At 60.5% G+C, this 18,445-nt stretch overlaps 1 protein-coding gene across 7 annotated transcripts in view; it reads right to left on the reverse strand.

Annotated features, from left to right (window-relative positions):
- The window catches only part of BIN1 (bridging integrator 1), a 50,116-nt gene extending 32,841 nt beyond the window's left edge, over positions 1-17,275 (reverse strand). The window contains exon 1 of one of the 7 annotated variants that reach the window (XM_062179602.1): positions 17,078-17,275. In XM_062179602.1, coding sequence (XP_062035586.1) covers positions 17,078-17,161 — 84 coding nt within the window. In that variant the 5' untranslated portion in view covers positions 17,162-17,275. The remainder of the gene's footprint in view (positions 1-17,077) is intronic. The other 6 variants (XM_062179195.1, XM_062179326.1, XM_062179267.1 and 3 more) reach the window with 6 other exon arrangements.
- Positions 17,276-18,445: the final 1,170 nt, after the last annotated feature.

The following is an 18,445-nucleotide window of genomic DNA, read 5'->3' on the forward strand; positions in this document are numbered from 1 at the left end:
CTCCTTCCAGCCATTCTGCCTTTTCTCTGTGCAATAGTGGTGAGAGCAGAAAAGGCAGTTCGGGGTCCTTCCCTATGTCCTTCATTGTCCCAACAAAAACGTGGCCACCCAGGTCAGCCCCACAACACCTTGAACCTAGCGGGCGGGGTTAAAGTCTGGGTGCCCTCCCAGCCCTGCCTGGCCCTAGTTGGGGCTTCTCCCACATGGGAGAAGTTCTGAGAAAGATGGAAGGAAGAGGGGAGAAGTGGGGGGGTCTTCTCCTAGCTCTCCAGCTGGAAAGGTCGCTGAGCCCCCAGGGAAGGGTGTTGGGTTCACTCCCAGCCAAGAAGTCCCTCCCCTCCCCGCCTCCCAGGGTGCCTGAAATTCCAGCCAGTTAAAGAGATAAGGCTGTGGTCAGCTACCAGGGCGGAGTCACCCCAACCTCAGAGCAACCTCAGAGCTGGGGTGGCCGGTGCAGGACACAGCCAGAACAGATACAGAAGGGACCCAGAGTAGGGCCAGGGGCCAGGGACAAGGGAGCCTGGGGTGGTGGACAGGAGGGGCTGAGGAGGCGTGGGGAAGAGGAGGCTACAGAACATGGCTCATCCAAAGGCACCCCAAAGCCAGAAGTCTTACCCAGGGCTCTCGGGGAGACACGCGGCATGGCACAATAGGGAAACTGAGGCTTAGTAAGCAAAGCATGAGAATTTGCACCAGACCTCTGTGTTGGAGTGCCCATGGTCACCCTTGACAGTCTCCCTGCCCATGACACAGCTGGCGTTGCCTGAACACAGGGTTGGCCAAGAGGAGAGACAGAAGCACCAGAGCCCCACGGAGGGCTGCTCCCGGCCTCACGCACCCCCTCCTCCACCCGGACAAGCCCCTTCTTGATCAATAGCAGAAATTGGTGTCCTCCCTAGGAGTTTCTGGGAGGGCCGGGCCCACCCGGAGTGCAACCAAGGCCCAGCCAGACCTCCCTGAACAGCCCTCCACCCTCACCCCTTCCCAGCCAACACTTCACTGGAGGAAGGGAACTCTGCATTGCTCCCACCCCCACCCCCAAACACAGTGAGGAGCTCTGCTCCCAGCAGGCCAGGTGGAGCAGCAGCCATAGCAGGTGCAAAGGCCCTGAGGTGGGAACAGGCTACGGGTACAACAAGGACAGGTATAAGACCAGGAGGCAGATGTGGGCCCATGAAAGAGGGGAGGGGCAATGGGGACACCTGCTAGGAAGACCACCAGGGTCTCAATGAGTGCCCAGAGATGTCAGGGGAAGGAGGAGACACAATGGCCAGGACCCCTTAAGGCCACCGAGACAGACCCCTCCGTGGACACTTGCCACGCCCCATACCCCACCCACCTGTCCCCTCAGTCCCTCTTGCTCCAGGCAACCGACTCTGAGTGTGTGGACAGCTGCCTGGGGCCCCTTCAGGGCCACCAGGGCAGGAGAGGCAGGCAGGAGGCCCAGGCTGTGTGACCCTGGGCAGGTAACTTCACCTCTCTGAGCCGTGTAAGGAAGCCAAGAGCTCCCTCCAGGGGCATTTTTAAGGCTGAAGTGTGAATGTGTAAACAAGAGGGCCCAGCACAGATTGGTGGCCCCTGTCCTTCCAGTCCCTTTGCCCCAGCTTGATCTGGGGTTGGCCCCACCCAGGCCAGAGAGCTGGGCCTCCCACATCCAGTCCTCTGCCTGGCCCTCCCCTCGGTATCTTCCCTTCCCTGTGCACCTGTCGCATGACTCACTGGGGCTTACTTGTGGCACTCTTTAGGGACGACAAGCGCCACCCACCCCGCCTTCCTCCCAGGGGCCAGTCGCCCCTCTGCAGCCCCCTCACCTCCCTGCAAGCCCCCACCCAGCTTCTCTTGTCTCCTTTGATAAAAGGCCCCTGATAACCAATGGCAGCAGCTGCCAATGGGAGCCCTTGGGTGGGCCTCCTCACTCCACTTCCCAGCTACAAGCCCAAAGACTGGCAGTGAGGCTGTGGCCGGCAGATGGCACAGGGCGACCCCTGCCCTCTTGTCGTGCTCGGACAGTCCGCTGAGGACAGCCCGGCACCATAGGCATGCGCCCCACCCTTGGCCATAGCCCCCGTCCGCCCACCTGTCCAGAGATGTCAGCACAGCCGCCAGCCCCACCTGTCCCCTGCACACAAGTGCGGGTGCTATTCTGAGCCTAGGATCAGGACGCTGGCTATAAACAGAGGGGTGGAATCTGCTCCTGCAGCCCACCCACCTCCCACCCACTCCTCATCGCCTGCTCCCAAGCTTAGAGGAGGAGGAGCCAGGGCAGGGAACAGCCGGGCACCAGCCAGCCCCAGCCCCAGCCAGGGCAGAGCTCAAGGGAGGGGAGGTGGAAGGTGCAGCCAGCACCCACCCACCTCGGGGCCAAGTGGAGAGTGGTAACTCGCACCCCAACAGTCTTCATCAAGAAGCCCTACCTCCCTGACCATGCCAGGCCATGCTGAACCTGAATGGCACTTCCTCCAGGAAGCCTTCCCTGACTGCACCCCAGGCACAGGGGTGACTTGCCCCTCTTGATGCTCCCAGCCCTTTGCACATCTTTCCTGTCAGAGAAGTCCAACCCAAACCCACACTCCTTAACCCAAGTCCTCGGTTTCCACATCTGTGCCACGGGGAAGGGCTAAGTGGCACCTAATAGGGATGCGTGTTCATTTCAAACCCACTGCAGTTATTATTTTGGATATTCCTGTTGCTGTATTTGTTATTCATAGGAGTTGATGCCCAGAGCGAGCTTTAAATAGCTCCCACCAGCCCTGCCCACCCAAGAGCTGGCACACTCCATCCACAGCACAGCATGGGGGAGGGCTGCTCCCCCTCCCCCACCAGACCCTGTGGCTGCTCCCAGGCCCTCAGCTGCCCAGGAGCTGTCTGAAGGCCTCCTGCCATGGCCTTGGGCTGTCCACCTACTCAGTACAGTGAAGGTACCACAGGGGCTCCTCTGCCTTGGGGTCCAGAAGTGGGAAGCGAGGCTGAAGGGGGTGGGAGGGAGGAAGGGACCCGGCAGGTGCAGGGAAGGGCTGGATCAGAAAGAGATCAGCTCAAGCTGGAGACTGGGAGAGGGAAGCAAGAGGGGACCGGAAATAGGTTGGGGGCCTCGTGTGGCTGCCCCAGCAGATGACATAAATGCTAATCCTGCACCCCCATATTCTTGTGCTACCAAAGGGGGTGACTGAACCTGTGGATGAAGGGGCCGTGGGAGGCACCATCCTCCATCCCCAGGGGATGCAGGGGGTCAGCCCTGAGTGGGACAGGCGTGCACAGACAGGGGAGGGGACAACCCAGCCCCACTCAGACAGGTTGTGCCAAACCAACCCTCCGTGGGTCAAAACCTAAGTCCCACTGACTGCACAGAGGCAGCAGGAGGAAAGCAGCTGCACCCAGAGGCTGAGCCCTGGCCCGTCTGCTGCCCAGCACGGAGTCGGAGCTGCTGGTTCAAGCCCTGCCTGCCTTCCACCTGGAGCTCCCCCTGGCACCACCAGGCGCAGCCCTTGTGGCCAGCCCCTCGGTGTCCCACAGCTCTGAGCTGGTCACCGCCCTCTGAGCCCCACCACAGCTGGCATCCAGGGCTCTCACAGCACCCAGACACCCAGAGACAAGGACAGACATTACTGCTCATCAATCCAGAAATAGGATGACACAGATAGATCTCCTGTGCAGTAAGGACCCCCACCCCCAGCAAAAAAAAAAAAAAAAGATTTCCCACTGGCTTTATATCAACAACAGTGCAGCCCCTAGCTTCACTGTCCTAGGCGATCCTCCAAGGCATGGCCTGGGCCCACCCCCAGAGACTACCCCCCCCCAGGACAAGGGCTCCCACCTGGAGAAGGAGCGGGGCCCCAGGACCACAGCCCTGGCCAGCCAGCCTCGCTGCCCTTCCTCCCTGCTGCTCTTGGATCCTCCTAACTCTGCCCCCCCACCCGGGGAGGCCTGTCCACCAGCAAGGGGGAATGGAACTGACGGAGTCATCATTCCTTCAAAAAAATAAAAAAGACAAAAATCACAGGAATGAGCCAAAGGATAAGAACAGATAAGGTGCAAGGTGGGAGTGGATGTCCACACCTCAGATCCCAGGGGCGGGCCCAACTTCCCACAGGGGCAGCTCAAGGTAGGAGGGCATCCACAGCACGGCCTGGAGCCTCCCCCACAAAGCCTTCTCTTTCGCCTCAGGCCCCACAGTCTGGATCCCAGGGGAGGCCTGGGTTGCTCTACCACTGCCCAAGGCCTGAGTTTTGGACAGGATGGCCAAGAGAGCACACCCAGAGGTACAGCTAGCACCCCTCCCCCCACCCCACCCCACCCCCGCACAGACCTGGTGCAGGGCTGGGTCCCCAAGCCAGCTCCCACAGGGCACCCCGCCCTCAGTGTCCTGGTGTGTGAAACAAGACACCCATTCCCCCACCACTACCCCCCCCAACTCACCCCCCCCCCCCCCAGTAATCCTCACACAACCCTCCCAGGTAGGGGACCAGCACATTCCACAAACAGGAAAAGCAAGGGTGCAGGGGCAGGTGGCTATGTAACTTGCCCAAGGTCAAAAGACTCAAGAAGAGAGGAGCTGGGATCTGAACCTGGGCCTCAGGCTATACAAACCCATCCTCCTTCCACCAGGCCATGCTGCATAGCACACCCTGCAGAGCCCTCCCCGGCCTTCATCCTCTGCAGTGACACTTCCATTCCCCCAGCTAGCGCCATGCACCTGTTAGGTGCCAGGCACCACAGGCACACACAGCAGGTCTCGCCAGCCCTCCTGGAGTCCTGCAAGCAGGCCCCCCCATCCTATGGCATTGCTCAGGCACCAGCTTGGAGTCCGGCGGTGACGCAGGCCGCTGCAGACTGTGGGGGTGGCCTCCCGGCCAGGGTGACCCAAGAGTACAGCAGCTGTGTCCTCGCCACCGCCAAGCTCAGCTCCCACGCGCTGACTCAGCTGCTCTTCCCGCGAGCCCCAGGCCCGCAGAGCCCAGCCAGCACTGCCCAGGACAGGCCCAGGGTGCCCCTGGCTGCGGCCCCCTCCAGGATAGGATGGGTCCAGGGCTGTCAGCACAGGACGGTGGTGACACTCCAGCTTGGCCGAGCCAGACTGTTTCGCTGAGTCCTTACAAGGAGGGGACATGAAGGAACAAACTCCTGGCTTAGTTTTCGTATTGCAGAAAAAGAACAATACTTGGGTCCTGTCCCAGGTCCAGCAAATGCATGCAAGTATTGGCGGATTCTGTTCTCACTGTGGAACAAGACTCGGATCCCACTGTCCACCATGAACACGTCGTCGAATCCCCTCCTAAGCTGCTAACACTCTCCAGGCTCCCCCCAGCCCCTTCCTCACGGGAGCTGGGAGCTCTGACATGGGGACCCCGCTCTCCCTCCACCTGAACTCTCCTAGAAATGCAGAGTCAGGCCAGCTGCACTTGACCCTGACCTTCCAGGGATACCCCTGCAGGCACCCAGATTCCCCACACCCTGCCTCCCTCCTGGGGTCCCTAAGTGGGGGGGGGGGGGTTTCTAAGGGCCATGTGGAAATCCCTGAAGCCTCCTGGGGCTGCCAAGGGTTCCAGCCTCCCCATAGACCAGGTGCTCCGGGACAAAGGCAGCTCCCATGCGGAGACTTTCCATGGAAAACTCAAGCACTGGCATTTGTGCTCCAGGAGTCACCTCCAAGCACTCGCCCTCTCCCTCCCCGGATTCAGGGCCGGGCGCAGCAGCACCTGCGAAAGGCCAACCTGGGGCCAGGTCTGAGGCCCAGAAGGGGGGTAAATCCCAAGGTTCCCTTAGCCTCAATGTCCACAGGGGCCAAATGGACCTCACAGGGCACAGGAAGAAACAATGGAAAGTGGCAGGCAGGGTGGCTCTCAGCAGGTAACCAATGCCCCCCTCTGGGGCCATCCAGAGCCAGCTGGCCCCAGCAGGATCCTACTCAGTGGCTGCCACACCCTCCACAGCAGCCACTTCCCCCAATTTCATTGACAAGGAGCATCTCTGGCTTCCCAATTCCCAGATGGGAACACTGAGGCTCGGTGGCAGAGCCAGGGGTCCCACCCAGGTCACTCACGCCTGTTCCATTCACTACCATGAGGTCCCTCCAAAGCATGAATGAATGAATGAGTGAATGAAGTGTGTGACTCCGTGCATCTGCCTCCTCCAACCACAGCTGCACCTGGAACCATGTCCCTGACTTCACTCCTGGAGAGGTGATGCCAACACCTCCCAATTTAGTTTCTTCAGCTTTTCCAGAAGGCAAGAGGGGGAGGCACTGCGGTTCAATGTCAAGTATGCGGACATCTGCTCAGAGGAGAGCTCAAAGCACAAAAGCCAACCGGGGACCGCCAGGGCTTTCCCGAGCTCCTGCCCCACACCACGCTGGTGAAGGCCCTGCGCCTCCCTGAACGCCACCTTCACCTCCTCCTGGATGTTCCCACAAACCCCCAGGGCAGCGACTCTCATCACCCCATGTATAGAGGAAGAAGAGGGGCCTCAAGGAAGCGACTGGCCCAGGCCACAGAGCAGGGGAGTGGTCTCGCTGGGTTGCACTCCTTCCTCTCTTTGGGGGTTAAAGCCCCTTAACCCCTCCCGCATGACTCTCAAAGTTCTTCTTCCCCTTTGCTCAGTCAATCTCTCCCTCCCCCAGCTCACCTGCCAGCAGTCCTGGGTTCTAATCAGCGCCCCCAAGCCACCCCATCACTCAGATCTGGCCCCACCATAACAATCAAAGAGCCGGATGACAGCCCGCGGAAATAGGGGTGCCCCAGCGGGCTGGGTGTGTGGGACACAGGGGGATCTCTCCCAGCCCAGGCCTCTCAGTGCTAGGTCAGTCCCCAGGGCCCAGTGGCAGGCACAGGCTGGCCCTTGGCTCCAGCATCTTGGCTGGAGCTCCAGGGAGCAGTCAAGTTGAGCAAAGGGTCCAAAGAAAGTAGCAGCAGCTGTTGGAAAAAGGGGACGGACTGGCAGAGGCTGTCCTGGCCCCATCCCCCACCAGCCCTGCTGTCCCAGCAAAGCTCCTCCAGCCTGGCCCCCGCTCACCTCCATCCCTGAGACAGACTGCACCTGCTTCCCACCCGGTGGTCTGTACCTGCAGCCAGGGCCCCACAGCTGCCTCAACGAGGGTCCTCCCTGGCTCTGACCCAGAAGCAAGGGGATCCCTGCGGCCATCTGGGTGAATGGCTGGACCCACAGGGATGCCCTCCAGCCCACCGGCCCTGCAGTTACCCCCTCATGCATGGACAGAGAAGCAGCCAAGTGTGTGCTGTAGCAGGTCCCGATGCGGTCGCCAACCCTGGCTGGATAGGCCACACTGGGCCAGACAGGTGGGTGCCAGGACAGCAGCCCCATCCCTGACCCAGCTCCCTGTGCCTTCCTGGGTACACCTGGATTCTACTCTGGCAAGGCCACACCTTCTGGGGGACTCAGTCCTCACCCCCAGCCACCTCCTCAGCACAAAGCCGGGGCTCACACAGCCAGGAACCTAACACAGGGCACCTTTGGCTGAGGGGGGCACGCAGGGGTCTAGGGCAGAGCTGGCTTCTTCCGGAGGCCATAGGCTACACCCTATGCCACATGCACACCCACATTCTGGCCCCCCGAACAGGAGGCCTTGGCAAATGCTGCTCCCACCACTGCCAGAAACATCTCTCCCCACCCAAGACCTACCTCCTCTGCCCTTCGACATCAGTTCAGGTGCCACTTCCTCCGAGGAGCCTGCCCTGACTGCCCAGCCTGAGACTGGAGATGCCTCCAGGTTCCAGTGCCCTTCCCTGCCCCAAGCCCAGGGACATGCACCACATGCAAGGTGGGCTTTCCTCCCCTAGGGGCAGGCTTTCCTCCTCCAGTGTATGGTCAGCACCTGGGCATCCTTGCCCACAGTGGCCAGGCCATCAGCAGAGATTAAGAAAGAGGGCGGTCACAGCCACAGCCTCTGCCTTCACCTCCGGGGAGCTAATTCAGCATAAAATGAAGGATCTAAAGCCAGGAGCATGGTCGCTGCAGTGCACCAGGTAAAGCCACCACCTGCGATGCCGGATTCCCATCTGGGATGCCAATTTGTGTCCCAGCTGCTCCGCTTCCGATCCAGCTCTCTGCAAACGTGCCTGGGAAAAGCAGCAGAAGATGGCCCAAGTGTTTGGGCCCCTGCCGTCCATGTGGGAGACCCAGAAGAAGCTCCTCGCCCCGACCTGGCCCAGCCCCTGCAATTGTGGCCATCTGTGGAGTGAGCCAATGAATGAAAGACCTCTTTCTCTGTCTATCAGTCTCTCCCTCTCTGTGTCACTCTGCCTTTTACATAAATAAATAAATATATATATTTTTTTTTTTAAATAAGGAGCTCAGTTTTGGATCCAGCAGGGGTCCCCCTAACAAAGGCACCCTGGGGGTCCCCAGGATAGGGAGGCCCACCCCCCCACCCCGAGGACTATCTCCAGAACCAGTGCTCTGGCTGCCGCAGTTGTGTGCAGCCACCCACTCACTCCCCGTGATGATCCAGGCTCCAGGCCGCTGCAGCCCTCACACTGCAGAGAGAAGTCTGCAGCTCGCTGCCCTTCCAAAGGGCGGAGGCAGTGCAGGATGGGGGCCAGGCACAGACCAGGGGGACACATGCCACTCGTAGGGGCCCCAAGGCCACTGTGACCCACAGATCCCCTACCCCATGCTGTGACCCCAATCCCACCCCATCTGCCATCCCACTGGGGATCTGGGTCAGGAAGCAGAAGGAGGAGGCGCAGCAAAGAGCTTCGACCCCTGTCTGAGGGCAGCGGCTCACTGGCCTAGCAGTGACCTCCTGGGGCAAGCAAACCCTCCCCAGCCTGGCACCTGTCACCCCAAAGCTTTGTGTAAAGGTCACCCCACTGCAGAGGACCCGGCCAAGCCCCATTTGCCATCTGGCCTAAAATCAGGCAGGACTCCCCCAGGAAGAGCCCTAGCCAATCACAGAACCCCATTCTCAGGCACCCAGTGTTGCAGCTGTGGGTTCAGGCTTGGTCCTGCCACCAGCCCTGTGCGGTTTAACCAGCACAGCCACTTTGCCAGGGGACACGGTGGTGTGCAGGGAGGCCTGGTGTGCCCCATAGAGTCCTGCACTCCCCTGGCCCTGCAGCCCCGGCCCTGCCTGTGTTAGGCCCCTGCCAGGCATCAACACTGAGCCCGTTGCCCGAAGCAGGTGTCAATTGGCCCTCCACATCCGTGGGCCCTGCCTCTGTGGTTTCAGGAGACCAAGGAAGGAAAATATTTGGGGGGGGAGTGACATCTGGGGATGATACTGTGGCATAATGGGTTAAGCCACTGCCCGCAGCGCCAGCATCCCATATGGACACGAGTTCAAGTCCTGGCTGCTCCGCTTCCAATCCAGCTCCCTGCTAATGCACATGGGAAAGCAGCAGAAGATGGTCCAATAACTTGGGCAACTGCCACTCATGTGGGAGACCCAGAAGAAGCTCCTGGCTCCTGGCTTCAGCCTGGCCCAGCCTCAGCCATTGTGATCTCTCTCTCTCTGTGTCTCTCTTTCTCTCTTTCTTTCTCTCTCTCTTTCTCTCTCTCTGTACCTCTGCCTTTCAAAATAAACAATAAATGGCCAGCATTGTGGCTCATTTGGCTAATCCTCCACCTGTAGCACCGGCACCCCGGGTTCTAGTCCCGGTTGGAGCGCTGGGTACTAGTCCCGGTTGCTTCTCTTCCAGTCCAGCTCTCTGCTGTGGCCCAGGAAGGCAGTGGAGGATGGCCCAAGTGCTTGGGCCCTGAACCCACATGGGAGACCGGGAGGAAGCACCCGGCTCCTGGCTTCGGATCAGCGCAGCGCCGGCCATGGTGGCCATTAGGGGAGTGAACCAACGGAAGGAAGACCTTTCTCTCTGTCTCTCTCTCACTGTCTATAACTCTACCTGTCTAATTAAAAATAAATAAATAAATAAATAAATAAACAATAAATCTTTTTTTAAAAATGATGTCTGTACAGAATATGTGCAGACCTTTCTTGTCATTATTCCCTAAGTGGTACATTATAGCAACTATTTCTGAAGCATTTATACTACAGTAGGCATTCTAAGTCATCTAGAGATGACTTAAAAGTATGTGAGAAAGGGGCTGGAGCTGTCACATAGCAGGTAAAGATGCCTGCAGTGCCAGCATCCCATATGAGCACCGGTTCAAGTCCCAGCTGCTCCACTTCCGATCCAGCTCTCTGCTATGGTCTGGGAAAGCAGTAGAGGATGGCCCAAGTCCTTGAGCCCCTGCACCCATGTGGGAGACCCGGAAGAAGCTCCTGGCTCCTGGCTTCAGACTGGTGCAGCTCCAGCCATTGCAGCCAGTTGGGGAGTGAACCAGCAGATGGAGGACCTCTCTCTCTCTCTCTCTCTCTCTCTCTCTCTCTCTGCCTCTCCTCTCTCTGTGTAACTCTGACTTTCAAATAAATAAATCAATCTTTAAAAAAAAAGTGTGTGAGAAGGGACAGGCCTTTGGACTGGCAGTCACCATACCTGCATCCCATACAGCAGTACTTAGTTCTGATACCCGGCCCCAGCTCACTGCTCCAGCTTCCTGCTAATGCAAGATCCTGGGAAGCAGCAGCCTGGCTCGAGTGACTGTGTTCCTGCTGACCACGTGGGAGACCTGGATCATGTTCCTGGCTGCCAGCTTCAGTCCAGGCCAGCCCTGGCCATTATGGACATTTGGAAAGTGAACCAGCAGCTGGAAGCTCACTCTTTCTCTCTCTCTCTCTCTCTCTGCCTCTCAAATAACTAACTAACTAAATAAATAAAATAAAAATTTAAAAGAAAATAACTTTTGAAAATATAAAGGATACAAAAGTATACATAGGTTATATGCAAATACTATGCCATTTGATATAAGATTTGCACATCCCTACATTTTGTATCCAAGGGCAGTCCTGAAACCAATCCCCTGAGGACACTGAAAGAAAACTGGATGCACAGAGCACCTACTGTGTGCCATGCTGGGGACATGGCGTGCGACAGTGACCGCAAGAGGCATCTACGCCCTCGCGATGCAGAGACACATGTGCCTGCCTCAGTCCTGGACCCAGGCCACAGCAGGGACCTGCATGGACCACAGCTCGGCTTTGCACACCAGGAAAAGCCTTCCCTGTATGTGTGTGTGTGAGTGTGTGTTCAGCACCATGGCTACTTTCTCCCCAAGAACATTCAACTAGTATCACCATCCTCCCATACCGAAACAATGTAGCAAAGACAAAAAAAAAGGAAAGTAGACAGGATTCAATCTCAGAAGAAAGGGTGCTCCTTTAGCTGGATATGATGTAACTGCATCATTTGGGAAAGACTCCCTCTTGGTCTTATCTGGACTCACCTGCAGATGCCAACTCCTGCCTCTGGATCTGCATTTGCAAACCCCAGGCCCTTACAAGGCCCCAGAGTCTACTACATCACACAGAGTAACTCTGGACTCCAATGGGGTCTACCTATGGGGGGCAGACAGGGGATCTAAATCTTTATTCCATGGGGAAGTGTCTTGATGAGCAACCCTCTGCCCTGCTGTAGGTCTCCCAGCCTGACCCCAGCTGGACTAGAGAGACGGCAACCCAGTCACCCGGCCAGACAGACAGCTGAGGGCATGCACGGAGCTGGATAGGCCTCTCGATGCCTTCACCTGTGATGATGGCATGCGGCAGGTATGCACTAACCCCTGCCCATTAATAAGTTAATATTTGACAAAGGCGTCCCTCGGCGCAGGAAGCGCCTATCTTCGCTCAGGTCCCCAAGCCTGACACCTGTCAGCTCTTGGCATGGCCACAACCTCGTGTCCTCCTGAGGAGAAGGCAGTCTCTGGGGGGAAGAGGGGCGGTGGAGGGCGTCCAAGGAGCCCCAAGGGCCAGGCCAGGCCTACCCAGGAGACGTATGCCTTCCACAGCGCAGGAACAGCAAGTGGCTGAATCCTGCTCATGGCCTCTAGGGCCCTGTCCTTGGTTAGCAGCCCCTGCTGTATGTCAGCCTTTCATGTTCCCAATGGCCTGTGCAGGTCCAGGTGAAGAAACCAAGGCACACACATGACTTGCTCAGGGGCAGCAACTCAGCGAGAGCAACCCAACCTGTCCCACGTCCTGTCCACTACACCAAGTCACTTAGCATGGAAATCCAACAAGTGCCCCCAGTCCCGGCTGTCTGCGGTCCCTTCCTCCTCCTCATTCTGCTCTCTCCCACCTCTCACATCCCACATCTTGGGCAGCAGTGCCTGCGTACCTGGACCCACATAAAAACAGTCCCCGAGGCTGCACATCTGCCCCAGCCTGTCTTCCACAGTGTCCTGTTCTTTGTACTTTTAATCCCAAAATGAAATGCCCAAGAGAAGGCTTTGGGAAAACAAAACATAGCAGGATGGCAGCCCATAGGAAGCCCTCTGCCTCACAGGATCCTCTGTCCCACTCAACCCCTCCCACTGTGGGAGCATCCCTGGGGTCTGAAGGCACCTCCCACTCTCCCACCCTGGGAGCTGCCTGTCTCCCCTGCTGCAGTGTCAGCCGGCCAGGCCAGGGGCTTGGTCACACTCACCCCCACACCCTCAGGCCCTACAGCAGTGCCCAGTGCATAGCAGGTGCTCCATATTTACAGTGCCAATGAACGGATGACTAGGCAGACCCCATCATCATCACCGTACCAATGGAGACAAGGAAAGCCCAGGGAGGGGAGCTGCTGTGCAGGACGCAAGATTCTCCCAACAAAACTGAGTCCAAGCCCCAGGCCCTCCGCCCACCCACAGGCTGCCCCCGTACATACCACACACATGCATACGCATGCGCACACACACACACACACACCATCCCAGGGCTGTGACAACATCCTAAGCCCCGAGCAGCCCAGGGCTCAGCAGGGATTAGCTGTCTATGGAGGCCTGTAATGGACACTTCTAGGGGAGGGGGGACTCCCGGTGTGGGCTTGCTGGTGCTGCCACAGAGCTGGCATTTAATGAGCACTTGCTGTGTGCCTGGTACCTATCAACACATGGAGGAAGAGAGACCATCATCATCCCCACTTCATCCAGGAAGGTCCTACAGGCGGCTGGGGGCACCCCAGAGCCCATGCGTGCTCTGCAGCCAGCAGGTGGGACTTGGGGATTCTAGAACCTTAGCACAGAAAGAAGCCCATCCCGCACTTGTGGTCCAAGTCACACAGCTTGTGAGGAGCAGGGGCCAGAGAGTGAAGGTGACAAGGGACCCCTGAGGGGGGCATCTGTGAGGAAGAGGAGAGAGGGCTTCAAGCCGCAGCTTCCCTGACAACCTGTGGGATATGTGAATTTCTCCAGCACTGAAAAGTTGATAAAAATCCAGCCCAAATCTTATGCCCGTACACCCCTCCTCTGTAGGAGAGCTGGCATCCCTGCCTCTCTCACCCCCTGATCTGCACTTGGGTCCATACCTCCTGGAATCTCCTTCTCCTTCTCCCACACAGCCCGGCAAACTCTGCCTCCTCTCCCCATCCAGGACAGAACAGCTTTGCAAGACTTCAGCCAGCAGTCTTCCCTGTGCTGAGGCCACCCAGGGCCAAGGGGGCTCATGGAGATCTTGGGGGTCCTGTGTCCAGCCTCCCCACCCCCACCTGCCAGAGCCACAGGGCCACAGGCCCCAGACACTCCCACCCACCCACCCCAGAGGGTATGCTCAGCTCAAAATCCCTTCCAGCAGGCAACATGAGCCCTCTCCCATAAATAACTCAGGCACAGGGAGAAGCTGAGCCATGACTGCTGACAAGCAAGGGAAAAGAGCAGCTCAGAGAAAAGAGGCTCAGAGCAAGAGAGACAGGGAGGCGGCCAGCGGGGTACAAGGGAAGAGGTGGACAGCAGATGGAAAGACAGGGAAATGGGTGGAGGGCAGCAGCTTTGGACCGGGGTGGGAGAAGGGGGCGGAGCAATGCAAAATCCAGGTAGGTGGAGCCCCAGGCCTGGGAGGGGCTCTGGCTCCAGTCTGAGGGCCCCAGATGCCCCTTCTGGTAAAGGGGCACCTGTGCACCCACTCTGGGAATAGCCTGACTACTCCTAAGGCCACAGTGAGGAGAGGGCTCGGGCACAAGCCTGGCTCCTACATGCTGCTGCTCGAGACCTTGACCATGCCCATGGGCCTGGTGCAATTCACGGCCATGTGTCAGGGTCCTATAAATAACCTCCCCCCTGCACCTTCCTCTAGGAGCACATGCCAGCCCTGGGCCAGGCACAAGCAGTCCCTGGCCCTGTACCTCCCCAGTGTCCAGCCTGCACCCCTCAGCTCCCATACTCATCACCAGCCTAACTCCACCAGAACCAGGCCAGCCTCGCTCAACTTGGCTCCTTGAGGACTCCGGGGGGAGGCAGCCCTCGAGGGGCCAGCAGGCCCGATTCCACCCTCACCCTACCCCAGCTGTCCTTCTCCCCAGCCACTCCTCTACCCCAACTCCGGCCAGGGGCCCAGCCCGCCAGCCTCTAATCCTTTCTGTCATCTGACCCAAGCCCCACCCTGAACTGGCTTTGCCCAGTCACCTTTCGAGGCCCAAAAATGGACACAGTCATTTATAGAGGGTCCAACAAGCCAAACGCAATGGGAAGATGACCTCATGGCACCCACAGGCCCAAGCTCCAGGCACGCACTCTGCACCCAGGCACTCTGGGGGTGGCTTGGAGGCGAGAAGCGTGGGACAAGACCTCCTGAGAGTCAGCTCAGTGCAGGCCACAGCCACTGCACCCTGCCTGAGACAGCCTTCCAGGGGCTCAGCTGGGGAAGGGGCCCCCCAGCAGGTGTCAAGGCAGGAGATGATGAATGAGGGAGGACGCCCATTCACAGGCCTGCACCAGGGCACCAAGACAAGCCTCCAAACACGCCTAATGGGGCCAGGTGAATGCCAGAGGCACACACAAAGAAATCTGCCCAGGAGAGCCTATGGGAACCCACCACCGGGGCGGGGGGTGTCCACAGAGAGACTCAGAGGAAAGTGGGCTCAGTGACCCCTCCAGGCAGGCTGCCGTTGACCATGCCATCACCCTCTGAGTCCTGGATTGAAAGAAGAAGTAAGAAGATTCCCTCTGCCCCGCCCCCCATCAGGGCAACAGGGGGAATGGAATGGTCCCATTACTTGTGGGGAGGATGGAGGCAAGGTGGGGCCGGTGGCCGGAATGCTTGTAAGGCACAAGGGTTCGGGCCACGGGATTTCGACATGGAATTAGCACTGCCAGAAGGTGCTGGGAAGGCAGCCTGGTTAGTGGCACCCAGGCTGCAACAGGGCTGTGATGTGGATTCTGAGCAGCAGAAGGCAAACAGGGAAAGGCTGCTGTGGTTGGAGGCATAGGATTTCCTGGGAGCAGAGCCTGCAGCTGGGCCAAGAAAGGGGGGGAGGGAGGAAGGCTACTTTCGGGGGGGTCAGGAGGCCTGTGGAGCTGACTTGGCTTCTGCCGGAGGCAGGGTCCCTGATGGCGTGGAGAGCAGCTGGAGCACCAGGCAGCTGCAGTCCCAGGCTCCCCGCAGCATCCACACAGCTGAGCAGCTGCCGGCCAACTGCCTGTGGCCACAGAACAGGGGCTGGAGAGGGAGGGCCGGCTGCCCAGGGGGTCATATCTCCATGGCTAACTGCCCCTGCCCCTGCCTACTGCTCCCAGAACCACATCAAAGACACTGCTGCTGCAGCCAAAAGGCAGCCAGGGCCGAGGGACGCACCAAGAGCAAGAGGAGCGAGTGTGGTGGGGGCGGGGAGCTGGTCCCGGCCTCCCATTCATCTCCTGAGACCCTGAGGAGCAGGAAGCGGGCTCAGGCCCAGGGCTACAGGCACGTCCGTGGATTACCCTGTCACTGGGGAGACAGAGGCAGAGGGACCCCACCTGAAGGCTTCCCGGGCCCCCCCCCCCCCCCGCCAGCTACTGGGGGCTCTAACCCCTCCTCCTCTCCGCCTGGTGGGGGAACTGGGCCTGGTTAGATCTGGTGCTTGGCTGCGGGCCTATCCCTGCACACACACCCACCCACTCCTTAGCCGGGAACACAAGGATGAGCAGGAGGACTCCCAGGAAGGCACAGGGGACTCTCTAGCACCCCCCCCATCACGTGGTTGCATCCTTAGGGAGAAAGTCAGTGTTTATAAACAGCCGCAAGGCCTGGCAGGGGGAGGCCGGCCGTCCTGGGTCCCCACGCACTGGCAAGGGGCTGCGGAGGCTGCAGGCCTGTCTGACCGCCAGGCTCCGAGGAGCCCCCCTGTCAGAAGAGGGGATTCTGCTCTCTCAGATTTCAGAGTCGGGATCGGCAGGGGAAGTGGCGTCAGCAGCTGGCCTGATCCAATTCAATACACCCGAGGTGGCTAGAGATAACAGGGCCGGCCAGCGCATACCCCAGCCCCGCCATCCCCCCGCATTTCCTGCACAGTCAGGTGCCCCCGGCAGTCCCGGCTCCATCCATCTCCCCGGGCCAGTAGCGAGTCGCGCCCCGCTCGGAGGGCTCGGGTTTCCCGCGGCGCACTACACGCCCCTCCCCACCCGGGTCCGCCCGGGGCTCCCATAGCCGGCGCCGCAACCACCCGCTCCCCGGCCGCTGGGAACGTGAGGCCCCCTGCGGGGCCCGGCTGGAGCTCCCAGGCCGCAGGCACCTCCCGAGAAAGGAAACCGATCCTTGCTCTGGCCCGCGGCTTACGGAGGTAGAGAGGCGGTAGGAAGGAGGCCACCGCCGGCGCCGGGCAGCAGCCTCGGCAGTCCCGGCGCTGGTGTTCCCGGGGTCGGGAGGACAGGCCGGACTGGCCGCGTGGGCCTGGAGCCCTGGGGGTCGCCACCTCGCCTCCCAGCCTCCCCGGCCGCGGCCTCCGGGGCGGGGTCAGCCGGCTTTGCCCTCCCGGAGAGGAGCCCGGAGCGAGGCCGCCACTTCCCTGCGGGAGAGCGGCGAAGGGACAAAGCGGCTGGAGGAGGAGGGGGTGAAGGGCCGGCTGCGCCCGCGCCTGCCCCTGCCCCGGCCCCGGGCGAGGAGACAAGGACGCGAGCCGAAGAGGGCGCGCGCAGAACGCCGGGGGGCCGCAGCCCGGGGACCCCCGAAGGCCCTGGGTAGTGGTCGTCCGGAGGTGACAGCGCCGGACCCCGGGTGAGGACCAGCCCCGGGTGGGGAGGGGAGGACAGGTGGCTGGTGCTCGGGCGCGCTCACCTTCTCCTGCGCTCGGGTGAGCTTCTTCTGCACGTTGCTGGCGATCTTCCCCGCCGTCACCCCCTTGCTGCCCATGTCTGCCATCTCGGCGCCGGCCTCGCCCGGTGGCGGGCGCCTATCTCGCGCGGGGAGGCCGTGCGCGCCGCGCTCCCAGCCCCCAGCCCCAGCCGCGCGTCCGGCTCCCGCTCCACGCCGCGCACCACACAGCCCGGCCGACTGGCGGAGGCGGAGCGTGCGCCCGGCGAGCGACGCGGGGACCGAGGGAGGGACGCGCCGAGGGCGGGGGAGGGGCCGGGATGGAGGGGAGGGGCCGGGCCCCCGGGGGCGGTGGTCAGCGCCCCCCGCCCGCCCCCGCTGGACGAGACCCTGCCTTTTAAAGGGCCACTGCGGGCGCCGGAACCGCGCAGGGAGGAGGGAGTGGCGCGCGCGGGGCTCCTGGGAACTCCGGCGACACCGCCCCGCGGCGGGCACGAACACCGCAGCCCCGAGTCCCGGGTCGGCTAGGTCCTCCCTCCTGCCCAGCAGTCACCTCCTGCAGCCCGGGAAGAGGAGGCCCGGTGGGGAGGGAAGGAACGGAGCCCGGAAAACTCCGAGGTGAAGTTGAGCGCGCGGTGCGGGGCGCCGGCTGCGTGGCGAGCGCAGCCGCCCGCAGCGCCCTCTGCCTGCCCCGGGGCGCGCCACGCCGCCTCCTCCTGGCCCGGAGCGGCGCAGGTGAGCCCTCGGGGACGCCCGGTTGGTGCCAGCCAGGCGCCCGTCCTTCCAGTTTGCCACTGATTATCAAGACAACGAGCGAACGCCACTGAGCCCCGGCTGCGTGCCCGGCGCTGGGCTGGGTGACTCACTCAGCGGCCTCGATGGCCCTAGAAGGTAGGGGCTGCCACGGCCCTTTCACACCTGAGACGCCAAGAGATCTGCACCCCCAACCGTGCGCCTGGACGCACCCGGAGGCCTCGGGAAACTGAGCCCCACTGCCTCGTGCCTTATAAAGAAGATAAGGTTGTTGTCCACTGGCCAGCTTTGTCAACGGGACGATGCCACTTGTTCTAAACAAATCAGTGCGGGCTGGGTCTGCTGATTTCCACCCTCAAAAACAAGTCAGCTGCCTACAAGATCTCAGGAACTGAGGGCGGATGCAAAACAGATGTGGGTCTTGCTGAAGAGGCTCAGGCATGCCCAGGGTGTGGGTTTGGGTCCCACAGGGCACCCAGAGAGAGAAGCAGAGCTGTTAGGTGGGTGGGGGTCTCCGAGAGACTTCCTGGGTGAATAGAGGGACCTTAGACCACACGCCGAGCCTCTTGGACCACTTGAGGCAACTTTCTTTTTCTCTGTTAAGATGTATTTACTCATTTGAAAGGCGGAGCTACAGGG

Source organism: Lepus europaeus, chromosome 1, assembly GCF_033115175.1.
Source record: "Lepus europaeus isolate LE1 chromosome 1, mLepTim1.pri, whole genome shotgun sequence".
Taxonomy (NCBI): Eukaryota; Metazoa; Chordata; class Mammalia; order Lagomorpha; family Leporidae; genus Lepus; species Lepus europaeus.